A 16,443-nucleotide genomic window follows, 5' to 3' on the forward strand; every position below is an offset into this window, starting at 1 on the left:
GAAGCATGGCAGCCATTTTGTGCCGGAACGCTCACTACACCTCTTGGCTTTTCTCTAACCCGTCCTAACCACTCCCTAACGTTGTGACAACCCCCAACCTTAGCCAAGAAACAGGATGAGGCTGTTGCCATGGAGATGCAGCCCTTGAAGAGCGCTGAAGGTGGGGAGGTGGAAGCGGAGAAGAAAAAGGGCAACGTACCTAAAAAAGAGAAGTCTGTGCTCCAGGGCAAACTCACTAAACTGGCCGTGCAGATCGGGAAGGCAGGTGAGGGCTGACTAAAGCGTTCAGCGTTCATAATCTAATTTTTGCTGGCCTGCTTGTTCACTCTGACTTGACCTGTGTATGCACAAGGTTGGCTAGCAGTGCATACTCGACTGCTGACAAACTCTTCACATGTTCCTTTGATCTAAGCAGCCATGTCTGTGTGTCTGTCTGTCCTCTTCCTCAGGTCTGGTCATGTCAGCCATCACAGTGATCATCCTGGTGATGTACTTTGTGATCGAGACCTTTGTGGTGCAGGGCCGGGAGTGGCTCACTGAGTGTACCCCCGTCTATGTGCAGTACTTTGTCAAGTTCTTCATCATCGGCGTCACAGTGCTGGTGGTGGCTGTGCCTGAGGGGCTGCCGCTGGCTGTCACTATATCACTGGCCTACTCTGTCAAGGTAAGGGTAATAAACTGTGTGTGTGTCTGTGCGCGCACTGCTGCAGACATTGTGACGATCATGTTAAATCACGTTTTTGCTCGAATATCCCCCATGTGGCAAAATCAAGGTACGATTACACTATAAAGTATATTGTGCATGCAGCTGAATTGTATTGTAGTTTCTCAGGTGTAGGCCAAACAGTAAGATTCCTCTCCGTCTGTTTCCTCCTCCTTCCCTGTAGAAAATGATGAAGGACAATAACTTGGTGCGCCACCTGGATGCCTGTGAGACCATGGGCAACGCCACGGCCATCTGCTCCGACAAGACGGGCACCCTCACTACTAACCGCATGACCGTGGTGCAGGCCTACGCGGGCGACCAGCACTTCCACAAGGTCCCGCACCCTGACCAGATGAATCCTAAGGTGCTGGACACGCTCGTCAATGCCATAGCTGTCAACAGCGCCTACACCTCCAAGATTATGGTGAGAGATTGTGGATTATGAAAGATAGATAGATACCTGCACACTGTTGAATGCTCCCACATTTGTATTTTGGATAATATCTGCAATGCGGAATGACACAGCTTTTTTATTTTATGGTTATCCAGTTTATTTTAGTTGAAGACATTTAATGGCCATTTGGATGGAAATGTATTTTGTTCATGTCAACACAACATATATAAACCATTCATAGAATTCAGAATGTACATACACATTGTATCTCCATACTTTTTATTGTCCTTCTTGTCCTTGACTCATTTCGCCCAGTCTCCTATTCTCTCTTTTTTCCTCCACATGTATTGAGCAAAAACATGGTATCTTCATCTTTTATCCCTTAGCCCCCGGATAAGGAGGGAGGCCTACCCAAGCAGGTGGGCAACAAGACAGAGTGTGCCCTACTTGGCTTCATCCTGGACCTGAAGAGGGACTATGCCCCTGTGAGGGAACAGATCCCTGAGGAGAAGCTCTACAAGGTCTACACCTTCAACTCTGTGCGCAAGTCCATGAGCACGGTGGTTCAGCTGCCTGATGGATCCTTCCGCCTCTACAGCAAGGGGGCCTCTGAGATCCTGCTCAAGAAGTGAGTCTGACTCTGGAGACTGCCTGCCTTGTGATGACAAGTAGCAAAAGTAGTTTCTCTGTGAATCACGCATACAAATAAAGGGCTCTATTCAATCCGTATTGCTGAACTCAACTACCTCAACTAGTCGGTGCCCCCGCACATTGACTCTGCACCGGTACCACCCCTGTATATAGCCTCCCTACTGTTATTTTATTTTACTTCTGCTCTTTTTTTCTCAACACTTTTTTGTTGTTGTTGTTTTATTTTACTTTTTTATTAAGAAATAAATGCATTGTTGGTTAAGGGCTGTAAGTAAGCATTTCACGGTAATGTCTACACCTGTTGTATTCAGCGCATGTGGCAAATAAAATTTGATTTGATTTGATTTGAAGCGTGATAGAATTGTAAAGGTAAATTCCGATTGAGCCGAGATATGCAGCATTTACCGTGAATGAAGTCTCCTCTAACGCGGTAAAATTGCCTTTAAATTAAAACCACGCTGTAACGCTGAACTTCTGCGATACAGATTGAATTGAGCCCAAAGTTGGATTTGATTTCAGGCAACAGCTTTTGATAGAGAAAGGGGTGGTGGGGGCCTCAAGATAAAGTGGGCCTTGAATGAGGATTGATGAACAAAACAAAACGACTAACATTAATATTGTGCCCTAATATACAGAGCATCTGTGTCCTGACTCTCTGTCTGTCAGATGCTCCTCTATCATGGCTGGCGGTGGCGATCCACGTGGTTTCCGCCCGCGGGACAGGGACGAGATGGTGAAGAAGGTGATCGAGCCTATGGCCTGCGACGGCCTGCGCACCATCTGCGTGGCCTACAAGGACCTGCCGGCCATCCCTGAGCCCGACTGGGAGGACGAAGCGGGCATCGTCAATGACCTCATCTGTATCACAGTGGTGGGCATCGAGGACCCTGTCCGCCCAGAGGTAAACAAGACCTTACACAGAGGGATTCTCTATTGGGGTGCATTTTTTTTTTACAGATGCAGGTAGATTTGGAGTGGAGTTTTTCCACGGGGATGACAACTGCCTGTTTCTTGCTCTTCATTTCAAGTGGATAATTCTGTTGACAAATGTCTAAATAAGAACTTGTAAAAACATAGGATTAGAGAGGGGAGAACCATGCCCTTATGGAAGGGCTGGCACAGTAGGATGACACAACAGGTTTGTTATACTGTAGGTATAGTTATAGGTATTGTAATCTCTCATGGACAGACGCACATAACATAAATGGCACTGTAGTGTCTGTCAACAGACTGTGGGATGCGACAACTAACAAGGAACTTTGTTCCAGTGCCTTGATTTTTCGTCACTGATCATTTGGACAAATCACAATGTCGCAAGATTTTTATTCTGTGTTTCCAAATTATAGGTTTTGTTGTAGGTTTAGTACATATTCAGTAATTGCTCTGTAGGATGATGTACATCAGCTAGTAAGAGGAGGTGCCAAGGCTTTAGCAAAACTCTGGTGTCTTTTTATTAACCAGGTCCCAGATGCTATCAAGAAATGCCAGCGGGCAGGTATCACCGTGCGTATGGTAACAGGTGACAACATCAACACAGCACGCGCCATTGCTGCCAAGTGTGGCATCATCCAGCCTGGGGATGACTTCCTGTGTATAGACGGAAAGGAATTTAACCGACGAATCAGAAATGAGAAAGGAGAGGTAGAATTCATAATTCATGTATTGTTTGACACTCTTTTACTGACTAAAAATGCAAGTGCCCTGACTCAATTCATTAGCTTCAATAACTCAGTGTTACATGACTCAACAGTTTATGTGGATACCCCTATAATACAATCTTTCTTTCTTACAGGTTGAGCAGGAGCGCATTGACAAGGTTTGGCCCAAACTGAGAGTTCTGGCTAGGTCCTCGCCTACAGACAAACATACACTGGTCAAAGGTGGGTCAGAGATACTCCACTCAAAGCTACAGTACTGTTTTTGCAAAAAGTTTGTAAACCATGCAGCTGTATAATTTCCAATGATAACTTTCTCTCCCTGCAGGCATCATAGACAGCACCGTACTGGAGCAGCGGCAGGTAGTGGCTGTGACAGGGGACGGAACAAACGACGGACCTGCCCTGAAGAAGGCCGATGTTGGCTTTGCCATGGTGAGACATCATAATGATGATTATGATGATGATGATGACACAAATCTTTAGTCATTTTAGTACATTTGGGAAAATATTAAATCCCATACTTAACACTACATTTCCCTAAATGTACCCTATGTATTTACATTATAGTTACATAAGCATGGTATGTACTTTAGTATTGTTACATTAGTACTTACATTACTGCTATGTAACTATCATGCACATAAATAGGTATTAGTGACATGTATAGTTTTTTTTTATGTGAGACCTGTGAAAGCAGGGGGTGAATACTTTTCAAAGCAGTGTACTTTTAAAGTGGATATTTTTTGTGGCTCTGTGTAGGGCATTGCTGGTACCGACGTAGCCAAGGAAGCCTCTGACATCATCCTGACTGATGACAACTTCTCTAGCATTGTGAAGGCGGTCATGTGGGGCCGTAATGTCTATGACAGCATCTCCAAGTTCCTCCAGTTCCAGCTCACTGTCAACGTGGTGGCTGTCATCGTGGCCTTCACCGGTGCCTGTATCACACAGGTATTTACTCCATCTCTGACTCTCGCACTCCACACCACATCACAATTCACTGTTGTGTAAACTCCAAATAGACCACTTACTGTAAGTAACTCACTAGTAAATGGTCAAGGATTTAGGTAACGGTCTATGGACATTCCAAACAAGCTTTAAAGCAAAATTATCTCTCCCCACCTCTTTTTCTCTCCTTACCTCTCTGCCTCTCTCCTTATTACCTCCCTCTCTCTGCCTGCCTCCTCCCCTCTCTCTGCCTCTTTCTCTTTCTCTCCCTCTACCTCCCTCTCTCCTTACCTCTCCTTCTCCATACCCCCTCCCTCTCTCTCCCCCCTCCAGGACTCTCCCCTGAAGGCTGTCCAGATGTTATGGGTGAACCTGATCATGGACACCTTTGCCTCCCTGGCACTAGCCACCGAGCCGCCCACTGAGTCCCTGCTCTTGAGGAAGCCTTATGGCCGCAACAACCCCCTCATCTCCCGGACCATGATGAAGAACATCCTGGGCCACGCCATCTACCAGCTCACCATCATCTTCACCCTGCTGTTCGCGGGTACGCACAAGGGAGGAGGAGGTGGGAGGCTGGAGACTAGGGGGGAGGGGAGGAGGGCTGCAGGTAGAGGTGGGAGACGGAGACTGGAGATGGGAGGAGGGATGGAGGCTGGAGATGGGAGGAGGGACGGAGACTGGAGGAGGGACGGAGGCTGGAGGTGGGAGGAGGGACGGAGACTGGAGGAGGGACGGAGGCTGGAGGTGGGAGGAGGGACGGAGACTGGAGGAGGGACGGAGGCTGGAGATGGGAGGAGGGACGAAGACTGGAGATGGGAGGAGGGACGGAGACTGGAGATGGGAGGAGGGACGGAGACTGGAGATGGGAGGAGGGACGGAGACTGGAGATGGGAGGAGGGAAGGAGACTGGAGATGGGGGGAGGGACGGAGACTGGAGATGGGAGGAGGGACAGAGACTGGAGATGGGAGGAGGGACAGAGACTGGAGATGGGAGGAGGGACGGAGACTGGAGGAGGGACGGAGACTGGAGGTGGGAGGAGGGACGGAGACTGGAGGTGGGAGGAGGGACGGAGACTGGAGATGGGAGGAGGGACGGAGACTAGAGATGGGAGGAGGGACGGAGACTAGAGATGGGAGGAGGGATGGAGGCTAGAGATGGGAGGAGGGACGGAGACTGGAGGAGGGACGGAGGCTGGAGGTGGGAGGAGGGACGGAGACTGGAGAAGGGACGGAGGCTGGAGGTGGGAGGAGGGACGGAGGCTGGAGGTGGGAGGAGGGACGGAGACTGGAGATGGGAGGAGGGACGGAGACTGGAGATGGGAGGAGGGACGGAGGCTGGAGATGGGAGGAGGGACGGAGGCTGGAGATGGGAGGAGGGACGGAGACTGGAGGTGGGAGGAGGGACGGAGACTGGAGGTGGGAGGAGGGACGGAGACTGGAGGTGGGAGGAGGGACGGAGACTGGAGATGGGAGGAGGGACGGAGACTGGAAATGGGAGGCGGGACGGAGGCTGGAGATGGGAGGAGGGACGGAGGCTGGAGATGGGAGGAGGGAAGGAGACTGGAGATGGGAGGAGGGACGGAGGCTGGAGATGGGAGGAGGGACGGAGGCTGGAGATGGGAGGAGGGACGGAGGCTGGAGATGGGAGGAGGGACGGAGACTGGAGATGGGAGGAGGGACGGAGAATGGAAATGGGAGGAGGGAAGGAGACTGGAGATGGGAGGAGGGACGGAGACTGGAGATGGGAGGAGGGACGGAGGCTGGAGATGGGACGAGGGACTGAGGCTGGAGATGGGACGAGGGACGGAGACTGGAGATGGGACGAGGGACGGAGGCTGGAGATGGGAGGAGGGACGGAGGCTAGAGATGGGAGGAGGGACGGAGACTGGAGATGGGAGGAGGGATGGAGGCTGGAGATGGGAGGAGGGACGGAGACTGGAGATGGGAGGAGGGACGGAGACTGGAGATGGGAGGAGGGACGGAGACTGGAGATGGGAGGAGGGACAGAGACTGGAGATGGGAGGAGGGACGGAGACTGGAGATGGGAGGAGGGACGGAGACTGGAGGTGGGAGGAGGGACGGAGACTGGAGGTGGGAGGAGGGACGGAGACTGGAGGTGGGAGGAGGGACGGAGACTGGAGATGGGAGGAGGGACGGAGACTGGAGATGGGAGGAGGGACGGAGACTGGAGATGGGAGGAGGGACATGGACTGGAGATGGGAGGAGGGACAGAGGCTAGAGATGGGAGGAGGGACGGAGGCTGGAGGTGGGAGGAGGGATGGAGACTGGAGGTGGGAGGAGGCTGGAGATGGGAGGAGGGACGGAGACTGGGGGTGGGGGAAGAGGAACAGAGGCTGGAGATGGGAGGAGGGACGGAGGCTGGAGGTGGGAGGAGGGACGGAGGCTGGAGGTGGGAGGAGGGATGGAGCCTGGAAGTGGGAGGAGGCTGGAGATGGGAGGAGGGATGGAGACTGGGGGTGGGGGTGGGGGTGGGGGAGGAGGGACGGGGGATGTATGTAAAGGCAATGGTGAGGGACAAGAAGGTTGAAGAAAAGCAGTCATGGAACTGTAGTGCTCTATTTAGCTCGTAGCATTTTACATGATCATTTAGTATACCTTTGCAAGGAGGAAGTATATCTTTGACTATATGTGACTCTATTGTCCGCTTGTCTTTTTTGTGTTCCTCTCCATCTCAGGAGAAAAGATCTTCAACATTGATAGTGGACGCAACGCCCCTCTGCACTCTCCCCCCTCCGAGCATTACACAATCATCTTCAACACCTTTGTGCTCATGCAACTGTTCAACGAGATCAATGCCCGCAAGATCCACGGTGAAAGGAACGTTTTTGACGGCATATTCCACAACCCTATTTTCTGCAGTATTGTGCTGGGGACTTTTTTAATGCAGGTAAGAGGACCACAAGCGTTTCCTTCTTATATGTTCAGGAATGGGCAACTTTGGTGGGGGTGGGGGCCACAAAAATTCTGAACTCATCATGAGGGGCCGTAGTTGCTCACGGGTCTACGTACCCACATCCATACCCCCCCCCCCCCCCACATTGCGAGCAAAACATTTTAGTGGCCCCCTCTTGAAATGTAAAGTTAATTTTGTGCAATTCTACACATTTTGCCATGGGGTGTAGAGAAAATGTTGCAGTTTTAAAGCAAGTTTGCTGTAACTACACATTTTGCTATGGGTGGAAAGAAGATTTTGAAAATGTATAACTCATTTCATGCAATTCTACTCATTTTGCCATGGGGCGGAGAGAAAAATGAGCTGTTTTTAATATGACATCTGAGTGAGACTGACAATAAAAATCAATGGGGGCCCCCCGGCCGGTAATTCAACTATGATAACAAGTTTAGATAGCTGGCCGCTAAACTATATTAGCAATCTAAAAAAAATTTGCTGACATGGGCTAATTGACTGACTATCAGTGACTGACAAGAGAAAAACTGCTGATGCACAACCAAATTTCGAAATTGCACCCTTTGTATTCTGCTATTCTCACAGAAAGTTGAGACCCCGCCTGAGTTCCTACAAAAATTATATTCCGCGGGCCTTCAAAAGGGGGGCATGCGTCCCGTGGGCCGCCAGTTGCCCATCCCTGCTTTACGTTATAGCAATACTAGTAATGTTATTCAACCATGTCATATACTGTACCCAATAGTCATTACTACTTAATTATTGTCTCACAGGATATGTTGTGCTAACCAATGGCAACCACTTTTTGTGATCAAATCTCTCTCGTCCTGTGTCTTGTTCTGTACAGTTTGTGATTGTGCAGTTTGGGGGGAAACCTTTCAGCTGCACACCGCTCAATGTGGAGCAGTGGCTGTGGTGTCTGCTCGTGGGAGTAGGAGAGCTACTGTGGGGACAGGTACTTATGCTGGAGTTAATGTGTAAATGTGTTACCCAAACTGTGGTTCTACAGTGGTTTTGTGTCAAGACCCAATTAAGGCTTTTGACATAGACAAACCCACATATCCATAACCTAGTCTTTAGTTGGCTTTGACACAAGAAGGACTGCCTAAGACCCGCCAGACCGAAACCCTTTGCTTTAGAAGTTGTGTTCTTCTCCTTGTCAACTAACGCTGACCCTGACCCAAACAGCTCATCACCACGGTGCCCACCAGCCGCCTGCCCTGTTTGAAGGAGGCGGGTCATGCGCTCGGTAAGGAGGAGATGATTGATGACGACATGGCAGATGATGAGCAAGAGATTGACCATGCTGAGAGGGAGCTGCGTCGAGGGCAGATCCTCTGGTTCAGGGGCCTCAATCGCATTCAGACTCAGGTACAGTACATTGGGCTCCACCATTCTCTGTCCCTTGTCTTTCCCCAACAAGGGCTCTAGTATGTACTGTACTGTCCTACGAAGAGGAGGCTTTTTGCATGCTCGACTCATCTCTGTTGATTTGTGTAACACTTTATTCACCTTTTGATGCCTTAATTCATTTCACCACAATTAATTCCTTGGTTTTTTATATGATATGAACACAGTCATATGAACAGAGTAAAACATGCACATAATATTCTCATTCGAAAAAGTTATTTATAATACAATGGGTTTGGATCATTCTGTAAGATACCAAAATACGTTTTCTTATACAGTGTCTTCAGAAAGTATTCACACCCCTCTACGTTTTCCACATTTTGTTGTGTTACAGCCTGAATTTTGTGTACCTGCCCTACAGACAATACCCCACAATGTCAAAGTGGAATTTTGGTTTTAGAATTTTTTACAAATTAATTAAAAATGAAAAGCTGAAATGTCTTGAGTCAATAAGTATTCAACCCCTTTGTTATGGCAAGCCTAAATAAGTTCAACAGTAAAATTGTGCTTAACAAATCACATAAGTTGCATGGACTCATTCTGTGTTCAATAATAGTGGTTAATGTGATATTTTAAATTACTACCCAGCTCTGTAACCCACACATACAATTATCTGTAAGGTCCCTCAATCAAGTAATGATTTTCAAGCACAGATTCAACCACAAAGACCAGGGAGGTTTTCCAATGCCTTGCAAAGAAGGGCACCCAGTCACTACAAAGATACAGCCGTCCTTCCTAACCTTCCTTCCAGTTGCCGGAGAGGAAGGAAACCGCTCAGGAATTTCACCATAAGGCCAGTGGTGATTTTAAAACAGTTACAGAGTTTAATGGTTGTGATATGAGAAAATTGAGGATGGATCAACAACATTGTAGTTCCTCCACAATACTAACCTAATTGACAGAGTGAAAAGAAGGAAGCCTGTACAGAATCAAAAATGGAATTCTTAAGTAATACTAAAACAAATGTGGTTAAGAAATTAACTTCTTGTCTTGAAAACAAAGCGATTTGTTTTTGGCAGATCCAACACAACACATCACTGAGTACCACTCTTCATATTTTCAAGCATGGTGGTGGCTGCATCATGTTATGGGTATTCTTGTCATTGGCAAGGACTAGGGAGTTTTTTAGGATAACAAGAAATGGAATACAGCTAAGCACAGTTAAAATCCTATAGGAAAACCTGGTTCAGTCTGCTTTCCAATAGACACTGGGAGACAAATTCACCTTTCAGCAGGACAATAACCTAAATCTCAAGGCCAAATCTACACTTGAGTTGCTAACCAAGATGACTTTGTTGAATGTTCCTGAGTGGCCTAGTTACAGTTTTGACTTAAATCGGCTTGAAAATCTATGGCAAGACTTGAAAATGTCTGTCTAGCAATGATCAACAGCCGACTTAAGAGAGCTTGAAGAATTTTTAAAAGAATAATGGGCAAATATTGTACAATCCAGGTGTGCAATGCTCTTGGAGACTTACCCCAAAAGACTCACAGCTGTAATCGCTGCCAAAGTTGTTTCTAACTCAGTGTTGTATTTTTTTAAATAAATGTTCACATTTTTCTTCCACTTTGACATTACAGAGTATTTTGTGTAGATCAATGACAAAACATTAGAATTAAATCAATTTTAATCCCACTTTGTAACACAACAAAATGTGGAAATATTTCTAGGGTTGTGAATACTTACTGAAGGCACTGTATTTATCGATAGGACAAACATAATTATTTATATTATTGTAACCTATAAGAGTAATTTTGATTCCATTGCATGTTCAGATATTTTTATTACAGATTCTGTCATTATTTTTGATGTATTCTTTGTTCATTGTCAATCCTCGTCACTGTGACACAGACAAGTATTCAATGATCTTACCTATCAATCCTAACAACAAGTATATGAAATATTTTACAAGAGTTGTAATTGTTGTCTTTCTTATACTCACACCAACATCTAGATGAGACAAATAGAATTAACATTACCAGTCCATGTTTTGAGGGCAACATCATTGATTTAAAACAGAGGTCTAAATTGGATTAGGATTGTCTATTAAAATGCTTTTTTTGTATCTAATACATGCTTTTGATACCTTCATAGTGGAACATGACCTCTACAAAACTACAAGTTCTACTATACCATCCTTTTAAACGTGATTCATTCTGCCTGCTGGTTCCCTCCAATATGCACCACAGGGCCCCCTACCAGCTGACATGAGGTACTGCACGACTGTCATGTCCTTGCTTTAATATCCTCTCTCTCTTCTCCAACAGATGGAGGTAGTGAGTACCTTCAAGAGAAGTGGTTCCTTTCAGGGTGCTGCGCGTCGTCGCTCCTCAGTTCTCAGCCAACTCCATGACGTAACCAATATTTCTACTCCCACTCACGTAGTTCTCTCCAATGCAACTGGTGCGCCTGGGAGTGAGTTTCTGCCATCCATTAACGGCACACAACAAAAAACAGTCCACTCACCATCATCAAAATGAGCATGTTGAAATGCACCTTTGCCTGCCCAGAAATGCAATTAAGCATCAAAGATACGTGTGTTTGTCTATGTGTGTGTTTGTGTGTTGGGGGGTGGGGGAGTCAACACTGAGGCGCCTGACCCACTGACCTTTTCAGTTGACTTTTTGTGGTATTATTTGTTCATTTAATATTACATTTCTTTACATCCTTTTCACTACTACCTCATGATCTTAGTCCGGGATTCAATCAGATCCGTGCTAGCCGACAACCGCATAGCTCTTGTTCGAGTGTCAGGCTGCATACTCGTTTGTCTTCGTAATTCCGTGTAGACTACTTTGCTTCTTCAAACATGATCATTAGCTGGCCAGCAGTATTTAAGAATATAATTGCTTTTTATTGACTATATTATATTTTGTTTTATTTTAACCTATATTTTTTATGTATGAACATTTTATAGTTCTGAAAATGTTTTCTAATTTATGCTTTTCGAATGCACAAATAAGAAGAACATAGGCTATGTATTTCGTTGAATGATTTTACATTTGAGTGTCATTATTTTGATCATTGATATAGTCTACACATTATATCACCGTTTTGAACTACTAACGTGGTAGGGAAAGAGAGGGGGGGTTTGTGACAATGACCACAAGAGAAGCAGCTCACCAATTTGACTGCTCATACCCCAGTTATACCTCCAACAGCCTGAACAAGAGCCATGTGTTTGTCGGCTAACGCAGGTTACCGCTAATCTGATTTAATCCTGGCCGTAATCTATTTCTTTATCTTGCTGCTTTGTTTGGCTCGACGCAGTCTGTGATCAATTGTGTTTCAAACTGCCCAGAGAAGACTGTCTGTATGCTGCTTATTTTCAATGAGATCAACATTTTATTCAGAGCATTACAATGAAGCAGCCATGCCAATTTAAACAATTTCTTAGATGACAAACCAAGGTAAAAAGTGACACAAAAAAACATAAGAAAAATAGTAACATGTATTTTCAGTGTGTGCACTTCTGGAAAGTTGTAAACCTTCGAGTATAAGCCTGCAACAGTGACATTTCTGAGATATTACTTTTTGGTCACCTTACCAATACACATTTTTCTCTGTCCCTAGGTCCGATCAGACTGCCAAATAAGGATCTGCAGTGTTGCTTTGTACAAATAACTACCCTCATTTTACTTGGTCTCTTTCGTTGTCTCTCATCGTAGGTTCTGCATCTCATGACGGAAGACATTTTTATTTCCTTTCTATTTCCTAACATAGGCCTATTTTGTTTTGTGTCTTTTTGTCAGGTGTAGATGATTAAAAGACGCATTGTGATCTGATTGTGATCTGATCTTCCTGACCACCTCCGGTGGTAGTCAGGGTTCCATTGTATCTGGATATCAATCAAGTGTAAACAGATCTGGATGGTCAAACCATTTAAATCATCAATATATCGGCCGCTAAAATCATTGACAGCTAGCACCATTGACTTATGGCATCAATAATTGTCTTAAAAATAAATACATTCATATTATTGTGAAAGAATGTCTGTCAAATTTCTATGTTTTAACCCCTGTCCTATGTTTCTGTTTCTATGTTTTTACCCTTGTCCTATGTTTCTGTTTCTATGTTTTTACCCCTGTCCTATGTTTCCGTTTCTATGTTTTTACCCCTGTCCTATGTTTCTGTTTCTATGTTTTTACCCCAGTCCTATGTTTCTGTTTCTATGTTTTTACCCCTGTCCTATGTTTCTGTTTCTATGTTTTTACCACTGTCCTATGTTTCCGTTTCTATGTTTTTACCCCTGTCCTATGTTTCTGTTTCTATGTTTTTACCCCTGTCCTATGTTTCTGTTTCTATGTTTTAACCCCTGTCCTATGTTTCTGTTTCTATATTTTAACCCCTGTCCTATGTTTCTGTTTCTATGTTTTTACCCCTGTCCTATGTTTCTGTTTCTATGTTTTTACCCCTGTCCTATGTTTCCATTTCTATGTTTTTACCCCTGTCCTATGTTTCTGTTTCTATGTTTTTACCCCTGTCCTATGTTTCTGTTTCTATGTTTTAACCCCTGTTCTATGTTTCTGTTTCTATGTTTTTACCCCTGTCCTATGTTTCTGTTTCTATGTTTTAACCCCTGTCCTATGTTTCTGTTTCTATGTTTTAACCCCTGTCCTATGTTTCCGTTTCTATGTTTTTACCCCTGTCCTATGTTTCTGTTTCTATGTTTTTACCCCTGTCCTATGTTTCTCATGGCTTTATGAAGACTATGAATCACATTCAAATTCATCTGATCTCTAGCTGAATGTATTTGTTTAGAAAAAGGATTCATGAAGAAAATCCTAAATGTTGTGTCAGGGTTGGGGTAATTTCAACTGAATTCAATTCAGGAATAGAGTTCAGTCATTATTCTGTGTACGTTGATGGATGGTCCATTATCTTCACTGAGAATTGTTTTACCAATACCATGAATTTAATGTCCAATTTGTTCCCTGAATTGACTGAGTGGAAATGAATTGAGCCCAACCCTGACTTGCGTAATTTGTTTGCATTATTATCATTAATACCTGTCTGTCCTCCCCTCCAGCACCCTCTCTTCCTTTGTCTAGTGTTAAGTCTGGAGCGTCCATGGGATTCAACCTCCACCCAAAAAAAACTGGCATTCTCATTTTCTTCTCAAAGTTAGGTGTCCCATTTAAAAGAAACCAAGTGAACACATTGACTTGAATAATATTTCATTTTCAACAGCTGTTTGGTATTGACCATTGAGGGCACTATACTCGAAAGTTTACAAATTCCGTCAGGGGACATTAATTCAGAGGGTACCTAAGAATGTTTTATTTTCGAAATAATTGACTTAATGGGAACAAACAACTCGTAGGAGAGAAAACAAATGAGCAGAAGTCAACCTTAACAGTGTCTCTGTGTTGCCTCACTCCCTCATCACAACACAGTTATTGAGTCATGTCGCTTCTTGTCCAAGATCTTTGTGGTCATTTTCAGAGGTACAACGGGTCTTTTTTTGGTTGTGCTTGCTACAAAAGTTGGTCTTTTTGGATGTGCTTGCTGAAGAAATTGTTTTTTTATGGCCATGCTTGCTTGGGTAATAAACAAACAAATATTTTTGTTTGTGCAAACTGAAGTACAGTACACTGAGCAAACAGGAATAAGGACCTAAGCATAATTCCTAATGCTCACCCAAAACTCAGACTTTCGCGCAAATCTCCCTTTTTAAATCAGCGCATGATTTAAACAAGGGTTACTTGCATGTACACTATATATACAAAAGTATGTGGACACCCCTTCAAATTGGTGGATTCGGCTATTTCAGCCACACCCGTTGCTGACAGGTGTATAAAATCAAGCACACAGCCATGCAATCTCCATAGACAAACATTGGCAATAGAATGGCCTTACTGAAGAGTTCAGTGACTTTCAACTTGGCACCGTCATAGGATGCCACCTTTCCAACAAGTCAGTTTGTCACATTTCTGCCCTGCTAGAGCTGCCCCGGTCAACTGTAAGTGCTGTTATTGTGAAGTGGAAATGTCTAGGAGCAACAACTGCCCAGCCGTGAAGTGGTAGGCCACACAAGCTCACAGAACGGCACCGCCGTGTGCTGAAGCGCATAGCGCATAAAAATTGTCTGTCCTTGGTTGCAACACTCACTACCGAGTTCTAAACTGCCTCTGGAAGCATCGTCAGCACAATATCTGTTCATCGGGAGCTTCATGAACTGGGTTTCCATGGCCGAGCAGCCGCACATCTTGCGCAATGCCATGCATCGGCTGGAGTGGTGTAAAGCTTGCCGTCATTAGACTCTGGAGCACTAGAAATGCGTTCTCTGGAGTAATGAATCATGCTTCACCATCTGGCAGTCCGATGGACGAATCTGTGTTTGGCGGATGCCAGGAGAACGCTACCCGCCCCAATGCATAGTGTCAACTGTAAAGTTTGGTGGAGGAGGAATAATGGTCTGGGGCTGTTTTTCATGTTTCGGGCTAGGCCCCTTAGTACCAGTGAAGGGAAATCTTAACGCTACATCATACAATGACATTCTAGACGATTCTGTGCTTTCAACTTTGTGGCAACAGTTTGGGGAAGGTTCTTTCCTGTTTCAGCATGACAATGCCCCCGTGCACAAAGCGAGGTCCATACAGAAATGGTTTGTCGAGATCAGTGTGGAAGAACTTGACTGGCCTGCACAGAGCCCTGACCTCAACCCCATCGAACACCTTTGGGAAGAATTGGACTGCCCAACCTCACTGATGCTCTTGTGGCTGAATGGAAGCAAGTCACCGCAGCAATGTTCCAACATCTAGTGGAAGGCTTTCCCAGAAGAGTGGAAGCTGTTATAGCAGCAAAGGGGGGCCAACTCCATGTTAATGCCCATGATTTTGGAATGAGATGTTCGACGAGCAGGTGTCCACATACTTTTGGTCATGTAGTGTATCTCAAGTTAAGATTCAGCCCAAAGTGTCCATCGCAACGTAATATGATTGCATTCATGTTCACACACTTATTTGCTTTACATAACATTCTCTGTGGGAATGAATGTATTATATTGATTTGATTATACTTCACAATATGCACATCTCTTTACAATCTAGGACCAGCCATAGTAATTACAGGAACACCTTATTTATTAATTTATTGTTTTCCTCATTAACAATATTAAAGTTAACTTCACAATAATGCCTTTAAGACCTATGTTGAGTTCTGTGTGAATGGGTCCTGACTTTGAGTGGATGAATAACCCATCATTTGTTATTATTTTTGATCAAGGACACGGGTACACTCTTAGAAAAAAAGGTTCCAAAAGGGTTATTCGGCTGTCCCCATAGGAGAACCCTTTTTGGTTCCAGGTCGAACCCTTTTGGGTTCCTTGTAGAGCCGTCTGTGGAATGGGTTCTACTTTTAACCCAAAAGGGTTCTACTTGGAACTAAAAGGGTTCTACCTGGAATTAAAAAAGGTTATTCAAAGGGTTATCCTATGATGACAGCCAAATAACCCCTTTAGGTTCTAGATAGCACCTTTTTTTCTGAGTGTAAGTTGTGGCTGGACACCACAACTGGTGGTGTATCATACATGTTTCACATGCTTATAATGTGACTATGAGGAACAGTTTTTGATACATTTGTTCTGACATTGGAGGTAATGATTTGTTGTACAACACTTGCAATTCCAGTGTGGTGACTATTGTGCCTTATGAAATACAACCATTGTCTACTATATTGACATTTTTGTACTGATCTGGTTGACTGTATTAATGTCCTTAAATCTTTTTTAAAAACATAGTTGAG

At 44.9% G+C, this 16,443-nt stretch overlaps 1 protein-coding gene across 6 annotated transcripts in view; it reads left to right on the top strand.

The window, feature by feature from the left end:
* Positions 1-16,443, top strand: part of LOC311150359 (plasma membrane calcium-transporting ATPase 3-like) — a gene marked incomplete at both ends in the record, with an annotated part of 30,308 nt that overhangs the window by 12,225 nt on the left and 1,640 nt on the right. For 5 of the 6 annotated variants that reach the window (XM_084187772.1, XM_084187773.1, XM_084187775.1 and 2 more), the window contains 13 exons: positions 104-265; positions 450-664; positions 888-1,130; positions 1,487-1,728; positions 2,418-2,652; positions 3,213-3,392; positions 3,544-3,631; positions 3,735-3,841; positions 4,169-4,360; positions 4,691-4,904; positions 7,057-7,268; positions 8,134-8,241; positions 8,475-8,657. In XM_084187772.1, the coding sequence (XP_084043898.1) occupies positions 104-265; positions 450-664; positions 888-1,130; positions 1,487-1,728; positions 2,418-2,652; positions 3,213-3,392; positions 3,544-3,631; positions 3,735-3,841; positions 4,169-4,360; positions 4,691-4,904; positions 7,057-7,268; positions 8,134-8,241; positions 8,475-8,657 (2,381 nt within the window). Of the gene's footprint in view, positions 1-103; positions 266-449; positions 665-887; positions 1,131-1,486; positions 1,729-2,417; positions 2,653-3,212; positions 3,393-3,543; positions 3,632-3,734; positions 3,842-4,168; positions 4,361-4,690; positions 4,905-7,056; positions 7,269-8,133; positions 8,242-8,474; positions 8,658-10,964; positions 11,052-16,443 lie in introns of all 6 variants that reach the window. The other variant, XM_084187771.1, reaches the window with a different exon arrangement.

This window comes from Coregonus lavaretus (assembly GCF_964263955.1).
Source record: "Coregonus lavaretus genome assembly, chromosome: 22".
Taxonomy (NCBI): domain Eukaryota; kingdom Metazoa; phylum Chordata; class Actinopteri; order Salmoniformes; family Salmonidae; genus Coregonus; species Coregonus lavaretus.